The sequence below is a fragment of the Lissotriton helveticus genome, chromosome 4_1, assembly GCF_964261635.1.
Source record: "Lissotriton helveticus chromosome 4_1, aLisHel1.1, whole genome shotgun sequence".
Lineage (NCBI taxonomy): Eukaryota > Metazoa > Chordata > Amphibia > Caudata > Salamandridae > Lissotriton > Lissotriton helveticus.
The window spans coordinates 59,358,024-59,381,467 of NC_136063.1; the positions used below are offsets into that span (position 1 = coordinate 59,358,024).

Below are 23,444 nucleotides of genomic sequence, written 5' to 3' on the forward strand. Positions count from 1 at the left end.
TCTGCAACATTTACATGTAGAGCAGTGTGCTTGAACAAAAAGAGCTTATTCAGTCTTTTTATATTTCTTTCAATTCTTTATTTTCAAATTTACACAAGGTTTCACAAACAGGCAGCCAACGTGTGTCGTTCAGTTCGGCAAATAGCCTAGAGAACTTTTTCGGGGCTCTTTAAATCACACAAACAGGCATATTAGTCTTCAGCAAAAGTCAGTTCACAAGCTGGGCCAAGAACAATGGTTCACCTAAAATCTATCATCAAAACAGCATCAAGTCACCTCAATAAATGACAGTAGAATGACAAAATTCAGAAGGATAAGTGCCCTCAATCCCCAGTGGGATGAACTCCGCCTTGATACGCGGTCGTCTATGCCTTTCAGCCAGCACCATCCGCGGGTAGAGAGAGATCTTCAGTCAGCTAGGCTGTCAGACCAGACTTGAAAAACACACATCCTCCGGAGAAAGAGAAAACACAGCAGCGCTGGCATATGGAGCCATCAGGCAGTATTGTCATGTATGCAGACTCATTTTTAGGTCGATCCTGGGCAGCGCATACACTGCTCTGTGAGGCATGCTGTATTCAAGAATGGATTTGAAGCCCGCCCACTCTCCATCCATATTTTCCATTGGCTTGTGTCATTGTCCTTTGTAAATGCTGGCTTCTGATTCGTTAAGAGGATTGTTATTCCCGCCGTGTCTTCATTTGTAACGCCCCCAAGAGAACTGGCCCTTTTACTTCTGTTGTTACACTGTAGGTTTTATTTATTCTGTAAGCATCATTTTCTTTAATGTGTTTCTCCGTCTGCAGGCATGGCATGCTTTCCTGCAACATTCAGCACGCCATAAACGCTTTCACTTTCCAAGCAGCCCAAGACTATGTCGGTCGCTTCTTTGAAGTGAAATAGGTCTCGCATGTGCAAGAGTTTGAGCTATTGGCATCATAAATGGCAATGCCTTTTATTTATGTGTTAATTATCAAAACAGATTAATAAAAAAGATTGCTATTTACAATACCAATAGCTTAAACTCTCCCAAAAGCGAGACCTAAAGCATTGTAAATGATTGCTCATAAAGTCTTACCACTAATGTGAACAGATCACAGAGCAATTTTTTTCAATGTAGTGGTACCAGAAAACAACTGCCACCCCTCCAAACTTGCCTAAGCTCTAAAGTACCGCCCACGGCAGAAAATAGACAGAGGTGAGCTTGAGGTTCTGTTGAAGAGCACGCCCATGAATCAAATAATGAGGTGGGTATGGCGGTGAGCAATTTTACGGATGGGATAAACAAAGCAGCAACAAACCACGCTCTTCAGGGTAGTATGAATTCAATAAGGAGCCATGTGGCACCATCTAGTGGCTCACAGGTGCATTTCTGAAAAAAGTCTTGCCCTTGGAGATATTTTAAAGGTGAGGAAACAGCAGTTAGAATTAGTATCTACCAAAAAGCGTGTTACCGAAAGCAAGCGACTTCTAAATTAAGACCCAAGGGATGAGGGAAAGCCTTTGGATCAGGCCTTTCATGCTGGAACAGGCATTTAATGGCTTGTATTGTCCTCTACAGTGGGCTATATTGCTATAATAGTGAACATTTAGCAGCTATTAGACCGCAGGTGCAGCAACCGTGCATCTGCTGAGTGTCTACCAGCTATTTGAGCCCACATGAAGTAGCTGTGAGTCTGATGTGTATTTAACAGCTGCCAGATCTCCCATTTAGCAGCCGCACATCTGCTGAGTGTCTAGTTTTACTTTGATTGCACATGAAGTAGATCTAACTCTAATGAGTATCTAACAACTGCTAGATCTCACCTGCACAAGCCTTGAATCTGCTGAGTGTCTACCAGCTGTTAGATCCCACATGGAGCTTGATGGGCTAGAAACCACAAAAATGCACCATTATGCTCTATTTTAAAGTTTCCTTTTATTCAGACAACCAAAGCCTCAAACATTGCCTGCACATCATCCAGACGTGGATGTTCAGCACTTACCGGAAGCTCTACCCAACCATGACAGAATTTGCATTATTTGTCAAGAACAAAAAACAAGAAAGCCTACAAACTTGGTATGACATGACATTATAATAACATGAACCTTAATAATTTCGAATCCGAGCTTACCCGAATGCCAAGTCACTTGAATTCACCCTGGACATCAATGTCTCCCTCAAGGAGCACATTATCAATAAAAAAGATGGACTGGAACCAGCTCTCTCAGAAAGTGACATCAGAATTGTTGTTTGAATCGTAGTGCTCTTGCATCTGGATAATGTTTACTCTCTGCTCCATGGCTTATCAGAATCTGCACTGGCACCGCTTAAAGGCATTCTACGCACCGCAGCAAGACTCTTGCAGAGCCTGAAAAAACATGATCACCACCATGCTAATGGAACTCCATTGACTCTCCTTGCCAACCACAACATCTTCTGATCCAGATGCATTACTCACAAAACCATCACAACCATCACCCTCACTTATCTTGTAGACAGGCTCACCATAATTGGGTATTTGTGGTAAACTTGCAGCCAGGAAACCATCAGGCTGCAGACTTAGAAGTATAAAAAAGAAAAAACAAGCGAGAAGGCCATTTATGTCATGCACCCAGGATCTGGAGCAACAACCCTGTCTACTTCAGGACCACCCCAGCGCTGCTCCAATTTAGGAAAGAGTTGAAGAACACCACTACACAATGCATTACTTCTCATTTACTTTCTGCACTGAAGTAAATATGTTATATGACAACAGCCACCTTTACTAACTGAAAGGCCTGAAATGCACACAGTGTATCCTTTCTTACCACCATCTCATTTCCACACCATCCTGCCCGTGGAATGGCTTTAACTTGGATCACCCGTTCATTTCCCTCCAGCTGCACATAAGTTGTGGCTGTGCAGTTCGTATCCTCAAAATGCATCTGTGGGAAGCTGTAATTGAACCTCTCCAGGAGGCACTTGTTGAGAGACAATGTCATTGCTGAAGCTTCACACTGCACAGTGGGAACGATGTCATTGCGACCTGCAACAAAACACGACTGGTGAGAAATAATCACATGCATGGACTCCTGTAGTTTACAGTTCTGTAAGACACACCCTTTCTAATCGGTATGCTCACAATCAAACACGATAACCACCAACTGCACACCGGGTTTTTCTGCCTCAATGCTACAGCATATTTACACTGAGCACAGCCTTTCTCTTAAAGTAAGGTGCTCATGTGTAAGTACATCACAGACGCCACCGGAGGTCAGTGGTCGAGATGAGGGGGAAGACATGGAAACCTAGTTAGACTACTTGTATTTTTGTAACTGTTTCACTGCCTCCCTTTAGATCTCGTTATAATTCCTATAATTCCTATTACTCACACTCAAACTCCACACAGTAAACAACACACAGCATAGGTATTCACATGCGTATACATAGGCATACAGAAAAGGGCTTTTAGACTCATCCAGTCAGCCATTCGCCTGACTTGAGAAGTGCATTTTAGGAATTAATTCCAAGGGCAAGCCTTCACAATGTAGGTCAGTGCATGAGATTTAGAAGATCAATATGTGAGGTAAGAAATACCTCCCTTCCACAACTCCTTTACAAAAGCTGAACGAGATGATAGCCATGACAGTAAAACGTATAAAGTTTCAAATTCCAGCGGTTTGTCGAATTTTATTTTCGTCATATGTGGCAGCCATTTCTCTAGAAACAAAAAGCAGGAACCAACCTCATCTTCACTTCCTTCAGGGATTCCAAAAATGCGGAGATTCCCCCTTCTATTTCTATCCTTCAATTCTACAATCTATTTGTTAAAAGCTTGAGTGTTTAGATCTAGGTTTGTGACTGATTTTTTCATTGTGACCATTTCTTGTTTCATTGTGACCGTTTCATTTTCCAGCTGACTGACTCTGTTCTCCGCTTCAGCAATTTTGCGGTTTGCTTCCCTTATGTATTTTCGAATGGTGGAAATCTCGACTTGCATGGTGTCTGTGTTTTCTTTAGTGGATTTAGCTATCTCATGCACTACGGCAAGTTTCATTAAGATTGTCTCCATGGTTGCGTTCATATCTTGCTTGCTCATATCTTTCTAGGATTTGAATGGAGAGTCCGGTGATGGTGGGTCAGATTTCAATCTTTTTAGACTCCCTTTTGGATCTTTCTCTGCCATAATGGAATGCCACTTGTCCTTTGTTTTTGATATCTTATTTTGGTTCATATGTTGTTTGAGCCGTTATAATAATAAACATAAGGGTACAAGGTTAGTGTATCTCTTTGACCGGAAAACTTGCGGTGCACTGGACACTGGACCACTAGTTTGACGATTGCGCTCTATGAACAGCTAGCAGTAATGATAGTACTAATAGAACTGGTCATGGGATGTCTTTCCCTTGAGTTAAGCATTGCAGGTTGCCTCCATCTTAGGGTCAGGCAGTAGGATACATGTATTAAATGTGGATGTTAGAGGTGCTCTCTAGAAACTGTAGAGTCATGCACACTGTGTAGATATCATCACATCACCTTACAGAACATTACAGCACCTCTGTTCGCTATTGGGATGCATTGCATTTCAATACAGCAGGTATTATCAGGGTGCCTCCATCTTAAGGTCAGGCAAAAGAGAGCGAATAATATATTAATATCTGCATTTGCCAGTCAGCCAGAGCGACCAGAACTGATTTGTTAGTTGTTAGCTTTTTTAATACTGAGATCAGTCAGACACTCAGGGGATTGCCCACATGTATGAGATAATCCCTTCAAAGCTCGTCACAAACTGCTATCTAGCTGTTCGTGAAATGTCCGCCGCTCCATTCCCTTTTAAGAACAATTATTGCACCCAACTGTTATCTACCTAACTGTTATCCAACTGCTCCTGCCTGCCAAAGTTGTCACTGCCAAAGTTTTCACTGTGTGTATTCCGTAATGTACATCACGCGGTCTGCAATTAAGCAGTGGGAACATTTCACGCAGAAAATAGTTAAATCGTATGATGCCTCTTCTTGTGAACAGAAAAAACAAATGACTCAATTGGAAAAAAGTGATACTAATATCAAACTCCCGCATGCTATCAAAAAAGTTAGGCAGACACGTAAAAGGCTTAGGAAACAGTTAACTAAGCGCCCAAATAATGAAGAAATAAAAAAATACTAAAAATTGTCAATAATAATTTGAGGAAATTAATTTGGAACAAAAAAATAAAATCAGGCAAGAATTGTGGACAAAAATCTTTTATGCTTGTAATCAAGCAAACTCAAGGGAGTTTTGGAAAACTATTAATGGATTAAGCAGGCCCAATAAATCTGTGGTAGCATCTGCATTAACTGAAGATGAATGGTTTACATTCCTTAAAAAAAACGAAACTTTGTATCTAGAATAAATGTTCAGAGAGACGGGCAGACAATGATGGTTGAAACAGACCTAGAATGTGATCTGGAAATTGTTATTACAGAAAGTCAAGTGAGCAATTTAATAAAGAAACAAAAAGATGGAGCACCAGGACCAAATGGCATCCCGTTTGCTCTCTACAAAGAAGATCCAGACTTATGGACTGCATATTTGACATAGGTTTTTAATGAAGTTGTACAATCTGGGCAAATACCGAAATCGTGGAGAGGATCATTAATATCTCCTATCTATAAGAAAGGAAACTGGCAATTACCGGAGAATTATCGTCTGACTACTCTCCAAGATACTGATGCAAAATTGTTTGCCGGGCTATTACTATCAAGTTTAACAGACTGGGATAAGGAGAAGCGGGTATTACCCCCAAATCAAACTGGGTTTATTAAAGGTCTAGGAACTTCCACAAACATAAAAATCCTATCAGTTTTAATGGATAAGGCGCTTTTAGCTAAGCAACCCCTCTATTTTTGCTTTGTCGATTTCAAATCGGCATTCGACTGCGTGAACAGGCACCTACTCTGGATGAAACTCAAGGATCAAGGAATACCAGAATTACTACTAATAATGATACAATTATTGTACTCTGACAATTGGGCCTGGGTAAGAATTGGTGATGGTCGAACACTGACTAACGAAATACATACGAAGGAAGGATTAAAGCAAGGGTGCGTCCTTGCTCCACTGCTTTTTAATCTATTTCTAGCAGATCTCACTATTATTCTGAATGAAGTTAATGCACATTCACCGAGGCTAGCTGGAAAGCAAATATCTAATCTGTTGTACTCAGATGATGTTGTACTATTAAGTCAAACTAAAGTGAGCCTGCAAAGATTCATTGATCGTATATCAATGTACGCAAAAGAAAATTAAATGGTAATAAACAAAACTAAGACCAAGGTAATGGTAGTTACAAAAAATACAACATTTAAAAATAAATGCAAATTGACATTAGAACAAACTCAATTAGAACAGGTTGATTCCTACCGGTACCTTGGAGTTGTATTTAATGACGATGGAAACTTTCTCCAGGAGAAAAAAGATATTATCAGGAAAGCTAATAGTTTGTTTGCAGCATTTAGGATTATACAAAAAACCCTACCTGCATTGTCCTATTGTCCTTTACTAAAGATCATATCAGCCAAATTACTACCTACCCTGACATACAGCTGTGAGGTATTAAACGGGAAAGATGCGGAGATATTTAATAACGCAGTTGCTAAAATGTATAAGATCTTATTTCGCCTACCGAACAATGCCTCGCAAGCGCAGGTGAGTTTGGAATTTCGGATAAATACCCAGCTGATTGCAAGAAAAGGTCAAGCCCTTAAAGTGTGGAACCGAATAAAAAATGATCATGAAAACCAAATGTCCCAGATATTATGGGAAGAAGTCAAAGACAATCGGAAACTTCAAGCCTGAGCCTATGTAAATAAGGCAAAGGAAGAATTTGGTGTAGTACCAATTTGGGAGAAAAGAATTACCCAGGAAAGTTTTAAAAGAACAATTAACTAACTGACTAATTAATCAACTGTCGCTGATAAAAGATAAAGATATATTTGTAAAAAGAAGAAACGCATGGCCAATTATAAATGGATTTTTTTGAAAAAAGAAGTCCAGGAATACCTTGAAACATCATGGTAGCAGCAAAGTAAACAAATCTTTATCAGAGCACGCTTTGGATTATTGCTGGGTTTATATCATTTATCTCCATGGAAGAGCAATGAGGAGAACAATAGATGTAGGTTATGTAAATGTGGGCAAGAAGATATTATACTTCTATTATGTCTTTGTCCTGAATTAGAAATTGAAAGGAAAATCACCCACAGAGACCATTCAATGTTCGTGGAGTAAGGACATGTAGACAAGCATTGATGGCATGCCTAAACTCTAAAGATATATTTATGAACTCTGCATTTGTAAAATTCTTATGTGTTGTTGGTACAAAACTTGAAGATATTAAGTCTTGAATTTTAGTAACTATGCGATATTAGAAAAATCGTGTATATAGTGTTTTAAATTCTTTTATACTTGATGATATTTTAAGCATTTTTGTAAGATTTTAATTAATCAAACAAATAAGTTTGAACTTGAACATATTGTACATTGCGCTGGAGCTCAACCTGCATCAGAAGTTTCAATCGCTCATTGTCATTTTCACCTCGGGGGACTCACGTTCACCGTAGCTCGATTAGGTTCAAACAATCTCGCCGTTCAGCCGGTCTCAAGCTTTGCTGCATTTGTAACCACCGTATCTTGCAGCGACCTCACAGGCACCAAAGCTCAGATTCTTCAAACTATGCAAAGTGCGAAATGCTTTAAACCCTTTTGCCTCTATCGCAGCGGTAACCTTCTTCCGCACCCCGTATCTCGGACCTCATGCGCACCGGAGCTCAAATTCTTCAAATTCTGCACATAATTATTTCTGCTCATCCAGAGTGAAATGCTTAAGTCCGTTTGCCACTATAGCAGCGGTAACCTTCAGTGTAACTTGGAGTTCTCGCACATCCCGGAGCTTCAGCCTGCATCACACTCTATAGCCGCCGATGTCATTCAGGGCCAACAGAACCGCACTCACCTACTTGGCGTCAACTCCGATCACAGACCCAGATCTGGCAGGTGAGACCGGGTCGGAAAATGCTCAGGGTAGTGCGGCTCAGGATCGGATCGGGGTCACAGCGCCATGTGCTCAGGAAGCGCTCCGTACTCTCTGTGTGTGTCACCTGAGAAAATCCTACATTATCTGCAGCGCTACCATAAACAAGGATTGTCAGGCAATTCAAGAGCACAGCCCTAGCAAATTATAGATCTAGCGCTTCTTCTGAAGAGGGTTATTGCTTTCAATTCTATTCCGTGAAAACGGAGCTGAAAGCTCACGCCGCCATCTTCTCTGCTCTCCAAGCCACGCCAGAGTCCCTGGCGAGGAAAAACCCCACTCAAGCTCAGCCTACAATCATTGTTTGCAAACCCCTACGGTACCAGCATGTGGAGCTAATACTAGCTTTAATGAGGAAACAAAATCACCTGCTTTGGAACTTCCAAAAAATCTTCATATGACAAGACTATTCAAAAGAGACAGTGGAAACAAGGAAAAACGTCTTAGCGCTCCGCCCAAGAATGAAAAGCTTGGGCATTCAGTACTCCTTTGCTGGCCCTGTGAGATACCGTATTATTGCTCACGGAATGACCCACCTCTTCAGTGATGGTGCATCTCTAAAAAAGTTTCTAGACAGTTTCAATAAACTTTCAATGGACACATCTAAGTTTCAGGAATCTGCCTCGAAGAACATACAGTTGAGTCCTGATGCTTGACCTCTGATGTTTTTGTTGTGTCAAAAATGCAGCTTCATGCTGGATCATGCTCAGAAGTGTGATAGTAAGGCCTGAGGCCTCCCTGATATATTCCCTGGTTCTATATATCTCCATGTTTCCTGGAATATTCCCATGTTCGGATATTACATGGTTCAATTGTAAAAAAATTGTCATATATCGCTTTGATCTATACATCTTCATTTTATGATGTTGTTTTGCTGTACTGTAAATATTGGGTCACTAAATTGATTACATTGTAGTGATAACACTGCTTGTTATAGGATTTACACGTACTACAAAGCTACAGGTAAGATATGCACATAAAACTAACATATGTCTCAGACTAACATGAGACTACTTTATCTCCTAAGAAATTCCTCCAAGGTTATCCTAACTACACCTACTGACAGGATGCTAGTATATCTCAGTCTAGCAGAAGCCTATTATATCTCACACGACATCCTAATTAAATCAAGGTTAACTTATGGCCACTATCAACATTACTGCATCGGGTAGTAACCACTAGCTGCCACGTACTAACTACCACACTTTTTACTTACTGTTTTGATGTACTACCTTAGGCATTAGTTGATGCTTAAACTAAAATACGACGTACTATGTTATTCAGTTGCACAGCAGTTTTCTAAGGTTTTATCTAATGGTATTGCTTATTTGAAGAGAATTTACAAGATGTAGCACAAAATGTTTAAAGGGTTTTAACATTTTTAAGCATAGTTTCCATCGGTTCGGGAATGAGCTGACATTTTCCTGCATCGTCACGTCTTACACATCTCATTTGGGGGGTGGGATGGGAGGTTGGGGTTGGGGTGGGGGGGAGGGGTGGGGATGGGTATTCCTGCTGAAGGGCTTAGGTGCATCTACAGGACTTGTCCCTCCTGATGTTATATTTAGTTGTTTCTCCTCTCTTTCTTCTTCCTCTTCTTCCTCTTTTTTCACCTTTTTGTTTCTCTTTCCCTCTCTCTCCTTGGCTAAGTGGTCAAAGGGCTACTAGGCTGTACGGCCTCAAAAGATGTTTCCCTGGGATAGGGCTTCACGAACCTCTATACAAGCACAACAGACACAAATATGAATAATCCACTTAAGCAGATTAAAATTGTTTCTCTAAATGTTAAGGGCCTGAATCATCCAGTAAAAAGAAGGAAAATCATTGACAAGCAGAGAGCTGACACCATTCTCCTACAAGAGACAAAATTAGACAATAAATTAGCAGACTCTCTGTAGGGCAACCAATATGCTGAAGTTCTTTGTTCAGGAGCAGTCTGGAAGCGAAATGGAGTAATAACTATGATAACAAAGAGATCTAGGCTAGAATGAATTTCACATTCAACAGACAATCAAGGGAGATGTATCACCGCTAAAATACAGAGGGAAAACTCTGTCCTCTTTGTAACTAATATCTACGCCCCGACAAATGACAACAGCTTGTTCTGGGAGGACCTAGAACAGAACATTCTCATGATCCCAGACTCTGCCCCCTCCGTAATCGCAGGAGATTTTAACTTACCGCTAGACCCTTGCCTTGACAGGAACTCATCATGTAAGTCATGTATATTCAAAGTGAACAAATCACACATGGCACTTACACACTTATGCAAAAGATTCAATATGCTACATGCATGGAGGTTGCAAAACCCCACTGAGAGAGACTACACATTTTACTCGTTTCCCTATAATTCATACTCTCGTATAGACTACTTCCTGGTTTCAGGCAAATGATATAAGCAGGGTTAATCAATCAACCATTGAACCAAAAGTTGTCTCCGACCATTCCTGTATTACACTGGCACTCACAGACACATCCGCACAAACCGAAGAATCTTTCTGGAGATTCAATAAGTTTAAAATATTTGTAAAGCGCAACATACACCTGAACGGTTTCTTGGCGCTATGATGATCAATGATGAAGTCTTATCCTCACTCGAGCACAAAAAAACTATTGAAGAGGTCATCACAAACTTCCTAGTAGATAACAAAGTGAATGACACCTCTCATCTTACAAGGTGGATAGCCCTAAAATCGACCTTGAGAGGAGTCATTATAAAAATTAAGTCTAAAATGAATAAAGAGGCAAACTCGGAACTGCAGAAGTTAGAGGAAGTTATCTCAGAACTGGAAAAAACTCACATCAGTACTAACGATCCAAGGACGCTGACAGAAATTCAGAATAAAAAATACGAATACAATCAAATTATTAGTACGAGACCGGGTATCTGGATAATTAAACAAAAAAGTCTTTGCTTGTGGGAAGCAAACAAAGCTGGGAAAATGCTGGCTTCTTATCTAAAATTCAAAGCCCAGAGATACGCGATCAGGGGAATCAGAGATGACAAAAGAACTGTTCACACAAACCCTAAAAAAAATTCAGACACATTTAAAGAATTTTATTAAAAGTTATATATTGCCAATACCGAAGTGAAACCACATAAAACACAAGAATATCTAAATAAAGCAGCACTGAACTTGCTAAATGACTAGGAGAGGGACTCCATTAATGAATTAATCACAATGGAGGAACTGAAAATGGCCATTAAAAAAATTAAAACCGGTAAGGTTCCGGGGCCTGGCGGGTATAATGCATCCTTTTATAAATCATTCGAAGACCACCTACGAGACCTTTATTACTCCTATATCACCAGTTCGCAGCCACAGGCCAAATAACTGGCACACCATCGGAAGCCATTATCACAGTTATACCAAAAGAGGGAAAGGACCATTCGCTACCAAAAAACTATAGTCCAATTTCATTAATAAACCAGGACTGCAAGCTATATGCTATGATTTCATCTACCAGAATACAAAAATATATAGATAAACTCATCCACTCATCTCAAACAGGTTTTCTAAAAAACAGGTTGTCCAGTGATAATACCAGAAAATGTTATCACGCAATAGAAAAAGCAAAACTAATACACTCTCTGACAGTCGAAATAACGATTAACGCAGAAAAAGGGTTTGATAAAGTGGATTGGTCATTTCTAGAGCCGTCACTTAGGAAATATAATCTAGGAGAGAACTTGATCAGGATGATCATGGCACTATATCACAAACCTAGGGCTCGGGTGAGAGCCGGAGGAACTCTCTCAGAATTTTTTCAGTTAAAACAGGGCACCAGGCAAGGCTGCCTGTTATCCCACTCACTATTCTTACTGGCCATTGAACCTCTCCTCCAACATTTATGAGCGAACCAGGACATAAAAGGCATAGACTTCGAGAAGAATACATTCAAAGTGACAGCATACACAGACAACATACTAGTCGTGTCCAAGGATGTAGCCATACCGTCCCTCATGAACTCGATCCAATCATATGCAGAAGTATCAGGTTAACCTTAATAGGGACAAGACCGAAGTTAAACTACTTAATTTATGTGGCTCCAGGGAGGTTCTAGGTGAGTCTGGACTGTCATGGCAACCCGGTGCAATAAAATATCTAGGTCTAGAATTCGGAAACAACCTCATTGCCACTCTAGAGATAGATGAAACCATAATTTCAAGAAAAATCACTGACCTTCTAGAAGGGTGGTCCCCAAAATTGTTATTGTGGTGGGGGAGAGGTGAAACAATTAAAATGATGATCAAACCTATTATAAACTATCTCATTAGTATGTTACCCATATTGCTCTCGGATAGCTTTATAAATAAGGTAGATAAAGCTATTAGTAACTTCCTGTGGCAAGGAAAAAAAGCGAGGATCTCCTCAAGTAAACTGAGGTTGGGGAAAAACATGGGAGCAGTAGGCCTTCCTAATTTCAGAAATTATCAAATAGCTTATATTTGCAAGCAAGGAGCTGCTTGGTTCATTGATAACCCTAATTACACACCACAATGGGTGGAATTACACCTCACTAAAGGAATTCCACTCAAAGCAAATATGACAATGCAGACCAATAACCTGGAACACTCTAAATACATCATAATAAATACAAAAAACGCCCTAAAACGACTGGATACTCTCTCTACAACAAAAATGGGTGCCTCAAATCTACAGGCAATCTAGAACAACCCTACGATAAAAATAAATAAAGAAACGATATTTTGGAGAGACTGGTCGCACAAAGGAATCATCTTCCTCAAAGACCTATATAATAAGACTTCTACGATCCCATTCTCCTCACTTATAAAAGAAAAGGGTTTATCTGAATTAGACTTTTACAATTTTCTGGAAGTAAAAGTCCAGATCTCAAAACTTAGCTCTATGTTTAACTCTCGCTCGCTACCCTCTAGACTCACCAAACTAATAAGCGCAGGGCACACAGTCTCAAGGATTTACAAACTACTACTCCCTGAACCCTGCAAACAACATTTGAATAATGGAGCAAAATGGGAGGCAGAACCGAACAGCAAAACAATTACACTGGACTGGAAGCAAATACATACAATGCCTTTAAACACAAAATCTCCCCTACTCTATCACAAACAAAATTTATGATCATAAGCAGGTCATATTGGACCCCAGCCAGATTGTTTAAATTAAATGTAATCCAGTCCCCACTATGCTAGAATTGCAAATCACACATGGGTGATCTATCTCACATGCTCCTGCTATGCCAAATGCTACAAAATATTTGGTATCAAATTTTCAAATACATTGCACAGACACTCAAAATCTCCCCAGCTAAAGAACTTTCTTATATATTGGCAGGGTTTTTGGACCCTGACGGAGGAGGATGACTGCTTTCTGCTTGATTTAATGTTAACACTAGCGTGTAAAATAATCCTGTGTAATTGGAAGAGCTTTGGGAAAATCACTTAAAAAAAATGGCAAGAATGGTTAATTTTTTTAAGAGGAGCAGACAATATTGTCTTAAACACCTCACCTTGGAAACCCAAGCACAAGAAACTATGGAAGACGCTCGACTCTAGTCCTAGTGTTTTTAAACCCCCGTGAGTTCTACGCCGAGATGTTCATACAGCATATCACCTCACAGCCCTCCATGATGATGGAGACATCCCATTGGGATTAAATTAAGGTTCCCTTTTGAATTTAAGTGTATACCGCTTCTAGTCTTAGCCCTTTGACACACCGAGCCCTAGCATCTCTTTTCTTTCCCTTCCATCTATACCTATTTCAGTCTCTGCTTTCCTATCCTCATCTCTTTTTTTACGGGCATTGTACTATTCTTAATTCGTCCCACTCTAGAATTAGGATTATCAGTAACTGCTCGAATAATATATTGTTCATAACCAGAAGCTTCAATCGGATTGTTCATCACGGTTCTTTACAGAGGTCAGAATAACTCAAGTGCATTGACCTGACACGGATCTACCAAAGACAATTAGTGTGCATGCTGTCTCTTCGATGACTTGGTCTCTACGACCTTCTGCAGTCCAAGGCCGTACACTCACTTACATGTGCTCCTTTGCATTGATCCGAGTGTAATGTAGTGTCTAGTCCACCTCTTGTAGACTTCCAGTTTTGGCGACATAACTGACTTGATGTCATTTATGTATTTTGTGTTGTAAAGAAAACCATTAAACATTTCTTTGAACAAAAAAAACTTATAAAGTGTCCTCTCCATTCCTCTGAACTGCCACATTCCAGTTATTCATCACCCTTCAACCATTGTCACACCAGATAATTGATTCCTGCCACGGGAGTTGGAAACTATGATGGTCAACATTGAGGCTGCATCTGCGTTGCCTGGGTAACCCGCTCTTTGGAAAATGTAAGCATGGTGCAGTGTGGTATCGTCCATAGTGGTTCCACCCGTTGCCTATGCTGTGGCTGTTTCTTGGAACAATAGAACGTTCCAAAATGACATTCCAACCTTCCAGTGAGTGTTCCCCTCAGTGAAGAGCTGCGCCTGAGCTGTGGCTGAGGTGTTACCAATAAACTTCTCTTCAAGCACACTGTCCTCCTGGTCATTCATTTAATATTTCAACACTGGTGGCAGAGGATGGGATCGAGCTGATGACACCACAACACGCCAGCACGAGCATGGGTTTGTCTGAACCTGGAAGATGATTGGTGAGAAACCAAGGGATCATTTGTGGCAACTTATCTGATGAGGACCTACATGTCTTAATGAGTGTGTGTTAATCTAAACTGTGCTTGTGAACCTTTAAGCACTAGAGGCAAGACGACTGATGAACAGTTCAATGTTTTCAGGCAGCAAACTTTGACTAATGTGTATATAAAGTGTGTGCGTACCCCATCACCTCTAGCGCTCTGTGTAACTCTCAGCGCTTCCCAGCCTTAATCCAGCTCGGAAGTGCCCCCGAGTCACAGTGAGCAATTTTTGACAGTGCCTATAAGTATCATCTGTTCTCATTTATCTGTGACGGGAATTGCCGTAGGAATCACCATGTGGGCCGCCTGCTGGGTGAATGCCAATATGTCTACTTCAATGCATGCTCGTAACCGAGAACGTCGCCTCTCCCAAGCCATTCCCTGACCCCTCCATCGCAGTCAGCACTCTCCTCACTATTTGCCCCAAGACAACATGGGCCGTTTAGAATGTAAATGCAAGCTGACGATTATATGTGCTGAGAATTCCAGTCAGCCCTGACTGACTATGCATTGCGAATGTGAGCTAGCAAACTTGATACCTGCACCGGAATAGCTTCATGGCCTGCTTAGCAGTTGTTGAAGCTGCCTTTGTATACTCTGGCTGGCTGTGCTTTGCCTCCCGATGTCCTCCACCTGCCACTTCAGGGAGACTTCAAGAACAAAAGAGAAATAAAAAGGGGAAAGAAGGGAAAGGGAAGGAGGATGAAAGGTGGGGATGGCCCCACCGACAACAACAAGAAATGGGATAAGGGGTAGTCCTGAGGCTGGGCACCAGCACAAGGGACAGAACTGGATGAATGTCTTTTTAGAGGCCCCAAACTAATTCCCCCTAGGAGTATGCAAGAGAAACCCATAAAAAAGACACATGAAGGCCACTTTGGTGTTTCCAAGACCAATGAGAAAACTGAATGGACTTTTTGTGCACTGGCATGGACATAAATTGAAAAATGTGTAAGGGACTGAGCACCAGACAATGAGAGAGGCAAGATTTTAATCACAAGAAAACCCCTCATTTACATATGCAAACTTGCAAACAACCCACAGCAAGATTTGTCCTTGGACATTATTGGTCCCATAGCTGGGGAAAACGTGATACCCTACATTATACTCCTGTTAGAACTATACTCCTACTGGCGAGAAATTAGAATTACTTAAGACATTAATTCAAAGACAGTCATAACGTTTTTAACTGATGTATTTGCTTGTGAAGTGCTACCATTGACTATCCTATCAGATAACAGAGTAGAATTTTGCTCTAAGGAAATGCAAACATTCTTAGAAGAAAATTACATAACTCATCCGCACTTAGCACTATACCACCCAGGTATCATCTGTTCCGTAGAGAGCTTCAACAAAACCTTGAAGGAAGGAATACAATAAGCAAAAGTTAATAACTTTAATTGAAAGGTGGACCAGAGAATTTCTTCTGACTACACAATAAAACCCTCTGAATACCCCATTTGAGCTTTTAAGGTGGAGAAAACACTAATCTCAACTAGTTCCTTCATGGATGACATTGGATAAATGATTACTAGACGTGCACAAGACAACCCTGGAGACAACAAGAAATGATACACCAGGAGGTAAGAAAAAAGAGATAGGACCAAGGCAAACACACCAAAATGTCCAATGTTGTGGTCGGAGATAGGGTAAAGATTGGAAAAGAAAATGGCTGTGACTCTCGCAATAGATTGAAGAAAGAAAATGGCGCCTACGTGTTGGCAAAAGCAGGCAACACACTGGAGGGTGTCGGAGATCAGACAACATCAGGCGTGCTGAAGTAAACGCCAGGCAACATCAGGCAACACGCTGAAGGGTGTCAGAGGTCAGGCAACGTCAGGCGGCAATGGGAGGTGCAAGGCGAGGTGAAGGCCCAATGGGAAAGGGACCGCACATGTACCTCCCAGCGAAGTCCATAAAAGCAGGCAGACTTGACCCAACAAACTACGCCTCATCTCTTTTTCATGAGGGACCTACTTCTACAGGGTGCCAAAGCCATATAATCAAACTGTTTTGCAATGCCATGAAAACTGATGATGGTAAAATATGGAATTTGGGGAGGGTGGTGAAACTTAGTCACCCTATCATCAGAAAGGATGCCAACCATCAACCAGTAGGAGAAGGCTCATGAAATGTCAGTCCTTCTGGCAGCCCATGCAGCAGCAGCTGTGTGCTTTTTTTGACTCATCGCCCACTAGAGCTGAAACAGCCACTAAAATAAAGCAAAAGCAGGACCAGACAGTCTTTAAGCTCCACAAAATTACCCCTTTGCTAAAGTCCTATTTTAAGCCCAAATTAGACCTAAGTAGGGTGAAATGAGTAGTGGGGTACAAAGTGGTCTGGCCTCCAACAAATATGCTGGGTAAGGCATGAGAGGCACAATAGTCATGGAAATAGGCAGTCAAGGTAGCCAGTCCCCATGCAAAATTAATTCTCATGTTTAGATATAGAGGAATTAAACCCGGGAAGAGAGGGCACTATGGAGGAAGTAACAATCACCCCATGCAGCCCAACACAAGGGGCCAGATGTAGGTAAAAAATATTTACCGATTCTTAATTACCGAATTTTACCGATTCGGTAATTAAGAATCGGTAAATATGAAGGGTGGACATGTAGGTCCATCCAGATGTGTTTTTTACCGATTCGGTAAATATCTGTATTTACCGAATCGGTAAATACCGACCGGTAATGCTCCATTCATTCCTATGGGCTTTGAAGCCCATAGGAATGAATGGGGCATTACCGGTCGGTATTTACCGATTCGGTAAATACCGATTTTGACAAGGGTGCAGGGGGTGTCACTTTGACACCCTCTACCACCCCCAAAAAAGGTTCAGGGGCCATGTGGCAGGCATACCTGCCCTAAGGGCAGGTCTGCCTGTCATATGGCACAGGTGTGCATGCACACATGTGCATGCACACCGGAATCGGTATTTTACCATCAAATTGTATTTGATGGTAAAATACCGATTTTGTAGGGCTTGTGGGACTCAGAAGAGTCCCACCTACATCTCGATTTTACCGATTCTGTAAAAATACCGGTCGGTAAATTTACCGACCGGTATATTTACAGAATCGGTAAAATTACCGAAATGGCCTGTTTTCTGGCACCTACATCTCAAAAGCCAAATACCGGTCGGTAACGGCCGAATTCGGCCGTTACCGACCGGTATTTGGCTACCTACATCTGGCCCTAGATGTGGTGTCATTGAGCGATCGGCCAAAAGGAAAAGACTCAGTGCAGGGAATCTTAGGCCAACTTGTCCAAGAGATCAAAGATTATTTCTCGATCACTTAGTCCAATCAAAAGGAGATTCAGGTAGCCTGCATGAGTTTGCAAGTAAATTTAGAGAACCTGGCGCAACGTACACAGGTTTTAGAGTCCGGGTTAAAAGAATGTCAGACAGTTGTTCAAGGAAACATCTGAGAAATAATACACTTGAAACAAAGAGAAAAAATACTGTCGGACAAGCTAGAAAAATTGGAGAATAACACCAGGTGAAACAACGTCAACATTATTAGGTGCCGTGGGAACAGACATTAAACCCTTTGTGATAAAACTGGTGAGAAGTGCATTCCCACAGGAGGAGAGTCTTGCTAACCTTGAAGCAGAAATACAGTGTGTGCACAGAGATCCCTTTAAATTGCACCCAGGGGGAAAGAGCCCCCACAAGATTTTGGTAAACTTCCTATCCTACACCATAAAAGAGAGGCATTTAAGTCTGGCCCTGAAAGAAAAAAAATTTCAGGTTTAGATCAGGCGTCACTAGGCGGACCGCAGACAGGCAGTGGCTAAGGGGGACACTTAAAAGTACTTGAAAAAACAGGGCAAGGAGAGAAAACATGTAATTCTCTAGATGAAGGGATAGGGAGAGTAGAAATGGCATTGAATAGTAAGACTTAGGATATAGAAGAAAGGAAAAAGATAGTTGCAGCACTTGAGGAACTACTAACAGAATTTAAAGTTAAGATAGAAGAGAAAGTCCGGCAATTGTGGGAAGCTAGCAGAGCCAGAGATATAGTGCAGGGAGAGTGTTGTGGAAAACTGTTGGCATGGAAGGCAAGGTTAGAGAGGAATCGAAACTATATCAGGAAGATCGAAGTGGATAATGCTGGACATATCACAGAAAAGAGCAGCAAGAGAGGTCTTAAGGGGTTCTTTCAGGAACTATACTCAGATGACATTGTAACAAATAGAGTGTGTAGAGATGTGTGGCTTAAAGATAAACATCTTCCAAAACTGTCTCAGGAACAGCAAGGGTACCTAGGTCAGGAAATAACTGGTGGGGAGATATTGGCAGCAGTAAAGAAAATAACAAAAGGCAAGGCATCCGATCCGATACCTTCCTAGAAAACTCTACTCCACCATTGCAGACGAGATGATCCCAATCTGGTTTAAACTTTTAAACTCAATTTTAATAGAGGGTAAGCCAATACCGGAGTCATGGAATGAGGCAGTAATAACCTTCATTCCGAAGCCCTGTAAGAACTCACTTCAATGTCAATCATTTTATCCTATTTCCTTACTCAATAGTGACGATAAAATCTTTACTAGTATTTTGGCAGCCCGTATCAACAATGTAGCTGGACATTTAATACATGAAGACCAAAAGGAGTTTATCCCTGGGAGGAATTTGAGAGAGTTGAACCATGCTTTGAATGCTACCAAATATCTAGCTATACGAGGGGTGTCTTCCGTGCGGTGATAACTGTAGATGCTGGTAAAGCTTGCGACCGGGACAACTGGAGCTACCTTTTTGCAGTATTAGAGCATTTTGGTATGGGTAAACTACTGATAGACACACTTGAGAGGATCTATAGAAATCCAACTGCTCATCCCTAGTGAGGATTGAAAGGGGAACAGGACAAGGGTGTCCTCTTTCACCTATTCCTTTTGATCTTTATATTGAGCCATTTGCCCAAAGTTTAAGACTATATGAGGGAATATAGAACTTCAAATTGGACACATTCTCTAGGAAGAATGCATTGTATGCGGACAATTCAATACTGTTTACCTCACAACTTGTGGCAGAGGCAAGACTGATTGGCACCTTTTCAGGGTATAAAATGAATGAAGAAAAAATTGAATTAATGATCTGGAATCAAACTGAAGGAGAAATAAAGAGCGCTTCGGAAATGAGATACCTAGGGATAAATATAATCAGGGACTTAGAGAAACTTGTTGCATCAAATTTTGAGAAAACCAGGGAAGAAGTGGGGAAATTGTTAAAAAGATAGCAGAATCTCCCATTGTCTATCTACTGGTGGGTTAATCTGGTAAGAATGGATATTTTACCTAAAATCACATTCCTGAATGATAATATCCCTTAAAATGCGATTAAAAAAAGCATTTTAGCATTACAGAGGGAAATTACATCCTTTATCTGGGTAAATAAGAGTGTGCTTCTTTCTTGGAAGAAGTTGTGGAGAAAGGTAGAAGCAGGGGGGACAGGGCTCCCGGACTTCCAGTTATATTGCTGGGCCTTCCAGCGGAAAACAACAGAATCTTACTATCCAGCCCTGACGAAACCCTATTGGGAGGAATGTACGGAGTAATGCTTGGTGGATTACCTAAGGAAGGCTTTCGTTATACATTTGGGGCTCCCAAATACTTCAAGAAGGTCAGATTAAAAGGCCTACAAGCAACGGCCAGAACTTGGTTTGAGGCCGGATCCCTTTTAGGTATTGCGTACCACAGTAAGCTGTCTCCCATATGGGATTCTCCGGGCATTCCGGAATTTATGTTTGACACTCTTACGGATCCCCTCAGACACAGTGGAATAAGTAGATGGGGACAGATGCTAGACAGAATCTAACATGGGAGTACTGGAATCAAAAGACAGGAGGGAAAATCTCCAGGTTTAAAATAATCCAAGTAAACTCATGGCTAAAGACCCAGAACTGGACAAAAGTGCAATCTAACCAAATGGATATTGACCTCCAAGATCCACAGCCCAATAAGAAGGTAGTAGCATTAAGGTACCAATACTTACTCACAGCAGCCAATGTAAAGATGAGAGCACCCTCTTCTGCATGGGATGGATACTTGCCGGACGCAGAGATGGAAGAGTTATGGCAAGTATCTTTATCTATACTTTACACAGCAGTTAAATATGCTGCATTAAGGAAGAATCACTCTTATACCCTTTATAAGAGTCGACTGGACCTAAAAAGGCTGCAGAAAAAAAGGGAAAGTGGCAGTCCAAATGTAAGTGGTGCGGAATAAATGAGGCAGGTGATATGCACATTTGCTATTTGCCCAATACCAGAAGAATTCTGGTTAGCTGTGGGTAAGACTATTTCCACCGTATTGGGTACACAGGTGGAGGCAAGCATGTTTGGGATTACATTTCCCCCCAAAAAAGATTCATTAAAAAACCTGCCATGGGGAGGGTGTATGAGATACAGCGAAGATTGTTCAGTGGGAAAAAACCTTTTTCCTAGAGACGCCTCACCCACCAGGGTTGCCCCTTGGTGGTGTGCTTCATCATTGGGTTCACTATGGACTGAGGCATACTACGACCCAACGGTTATACAGGATCACTTATAGATGGAGTCTATGATAAAGATAGTGTACGTGAAGGGGAGTGGAAAAGAAGTGCTGGTAAGTTTAAAAATACCTGACCAGGACTATTGTTTTATTCCCGCCGCTAGCCGGTAAAGATAAAATCAGGGGTTGTGACTGAAATCGTGGACTGTAATGAGTCTGTTCTCTGCAGAAATGATCGGTCAACATGTTTCGAGCCATTCCCCTATTGACTCTTCTTCAGGACCTAAAGGAAATCTAATCCCATTGGGACACTCCTCAGAATTCTCAAATAAGGACATAGTGGATAGCATGCCACATGCATACCTCTATTATACATATGGTAACTTTAGTGGTATTCCATTTTTGAAACAAAAGAAGGTTAAAAATTAAAAAACAAAATTGCTCATCCTTCCCTGACAAACCCAAGTAATGCAAATAAACACAAATGTTAAACACCCTACTGTGTGAGTGCTCATTAAAACTGTAAAACGGTGATCACTTTGTACATGAAAAACAAAAATGCCCACCATCGTCGCTTTCCCTCATTGGCTGTGAAAATGTTTTCACCATTATGGTGAGGCATAGGAAGACAAAACAAGACAAACACGAACGCTACATTACATACATTTTTGACACCATACTAGTGTATCATGGTCTTTACCAGGGAGGAGGGGCATGTAGTCAAACCCTACGGAAAGGTAGAAAACAGAAGATTTGATGGTCAGGAGATAGTGATCAACGAGGGACTGGAGAAAAAACAAAGGTTGTCAAGTGCCTATCTCCGATTGTGGCTACTGGGAGGTATGCCACGTAACACCGCCCTGTCTACTTATTTTGCCAAGGCCGTCCTCGGCCTACTTGTCTAAATTGATTCCCTTGAGAACGCATCTTAGCGATGGGTGTCTCTCATTCCTTATTTTAACTGATGCATAGTGGTTCTTTCCAGGCATGTGATCAGTTTCGGTAAAAGACTAGACCGCACTGTGGTGACTTTTGCTATTGGTGTATGCTAATATTATAAGTCCTTCCCCAGGTCAATATATTATCCTGTAGATGCATGTGCACACATGTTCTCATGTAAGCACTCAAGTGCCTCTTACCCTTGCTGCATCGGTGTGGCCTTATCTTAAACACTTGCAGTACATTTGATATGTGGTTATCATGGGTGAGACACATATACTGAGACTCACCTAGAATAAAAAGTCCAAAACTGTGTGATCCAAAAAGCAAAACAATCCAGGCGTACTGAATGGACAGAACACAATTGCAAAAATCGGAGACTGGGATAATGTGGAAAAGTACAAAGATGGTCGTCTTAGGCCCACAAAGATACAAAAGTGTAAGGTAAAGCACAAGTGATTTGTAGGAGCATATGTGCACATGTGATGGGCTTATCAGGACCTCTGGACTTTTACAAAGTTTCCAAAAACATAGGCCCTGATTAGGATAGAGGTCAGACGAACATCGACAGGTCGTCGGTGGCAGTTCGACAGCTCTTCGGGACAACTGCTGGATTACAATCCCAGTTGATCAGAAGATACTTCCTCAAACCATAGTCACAGATGCTTCAACAATGGATGGTGGGCCCACATTGATCCCCTCCAAATCCAGGGCAAGTGGTCGCAGAGAGAATCAATACACTATATCAATCTCCTTGAACGGCACGCAGTCCATCTGGTGCTGAAGATGCTTCATCCATCATTAAGATCCTACTCTCTGCTTGTTCATACAGGCAATACAACAACTATATACCACCTCAACACGGAGAGAGGGAAGAGGTCTAGGCCCTTGTCACATAAGGCCCAGACGATCTGAAAATGGCTTTTAGCCAGCAACCTTAAGATCACAGCAACCCACCTTTCAGGTGTCCAAAATGCTCAAGCAGACTCCATCAACAGACACTTGCCTGAGAGTCTTAAACAACAACGTCATCAAAACATCTTCCAACTGTGGGAACTCCGGTCTATCTAGTAGTAGTCCTGCTAGTTCAAAATAGTTCAGGAAATGCAATCTCCCTCCAAGAATGGAGAGATCTAGAATGATCCTTCCTGTATTGAGGCATGTCATCAGAAGCATACAATCACGGAATATTCAACAATAAGCAATTGAATGAAGCAATCATATTCATTATATGGAAGGATACATCCAGTGTCTTGCAGGAAAGACTGCCCTGTTTTATGTTCCCTCAGGGGCAG

General features: G+C 41.4%; 1 protein-coding gene across 1 annotated transcript in view; it reads right to left on the minus strand.

Moving 5' to 3' along the window:
• The window catches only part of LOC144827858 (uromodulin-like), a 167,684-nt gene that overhangs the window by 124,587 nt on the left and 19,653 nt on the right, over positions 1-23,444 (minus strand). Inside the window, exon 3 of the mRNA XM_078686023.1 lies at positions 2,791-3,008. Coding sequence (XP_078542149.1) covers positions 2,791-3,008 — 218 coding nt within the window. The remainder of the gene's footprint in view (positions 1-2,790; positions 3,009-23,444) is intronic.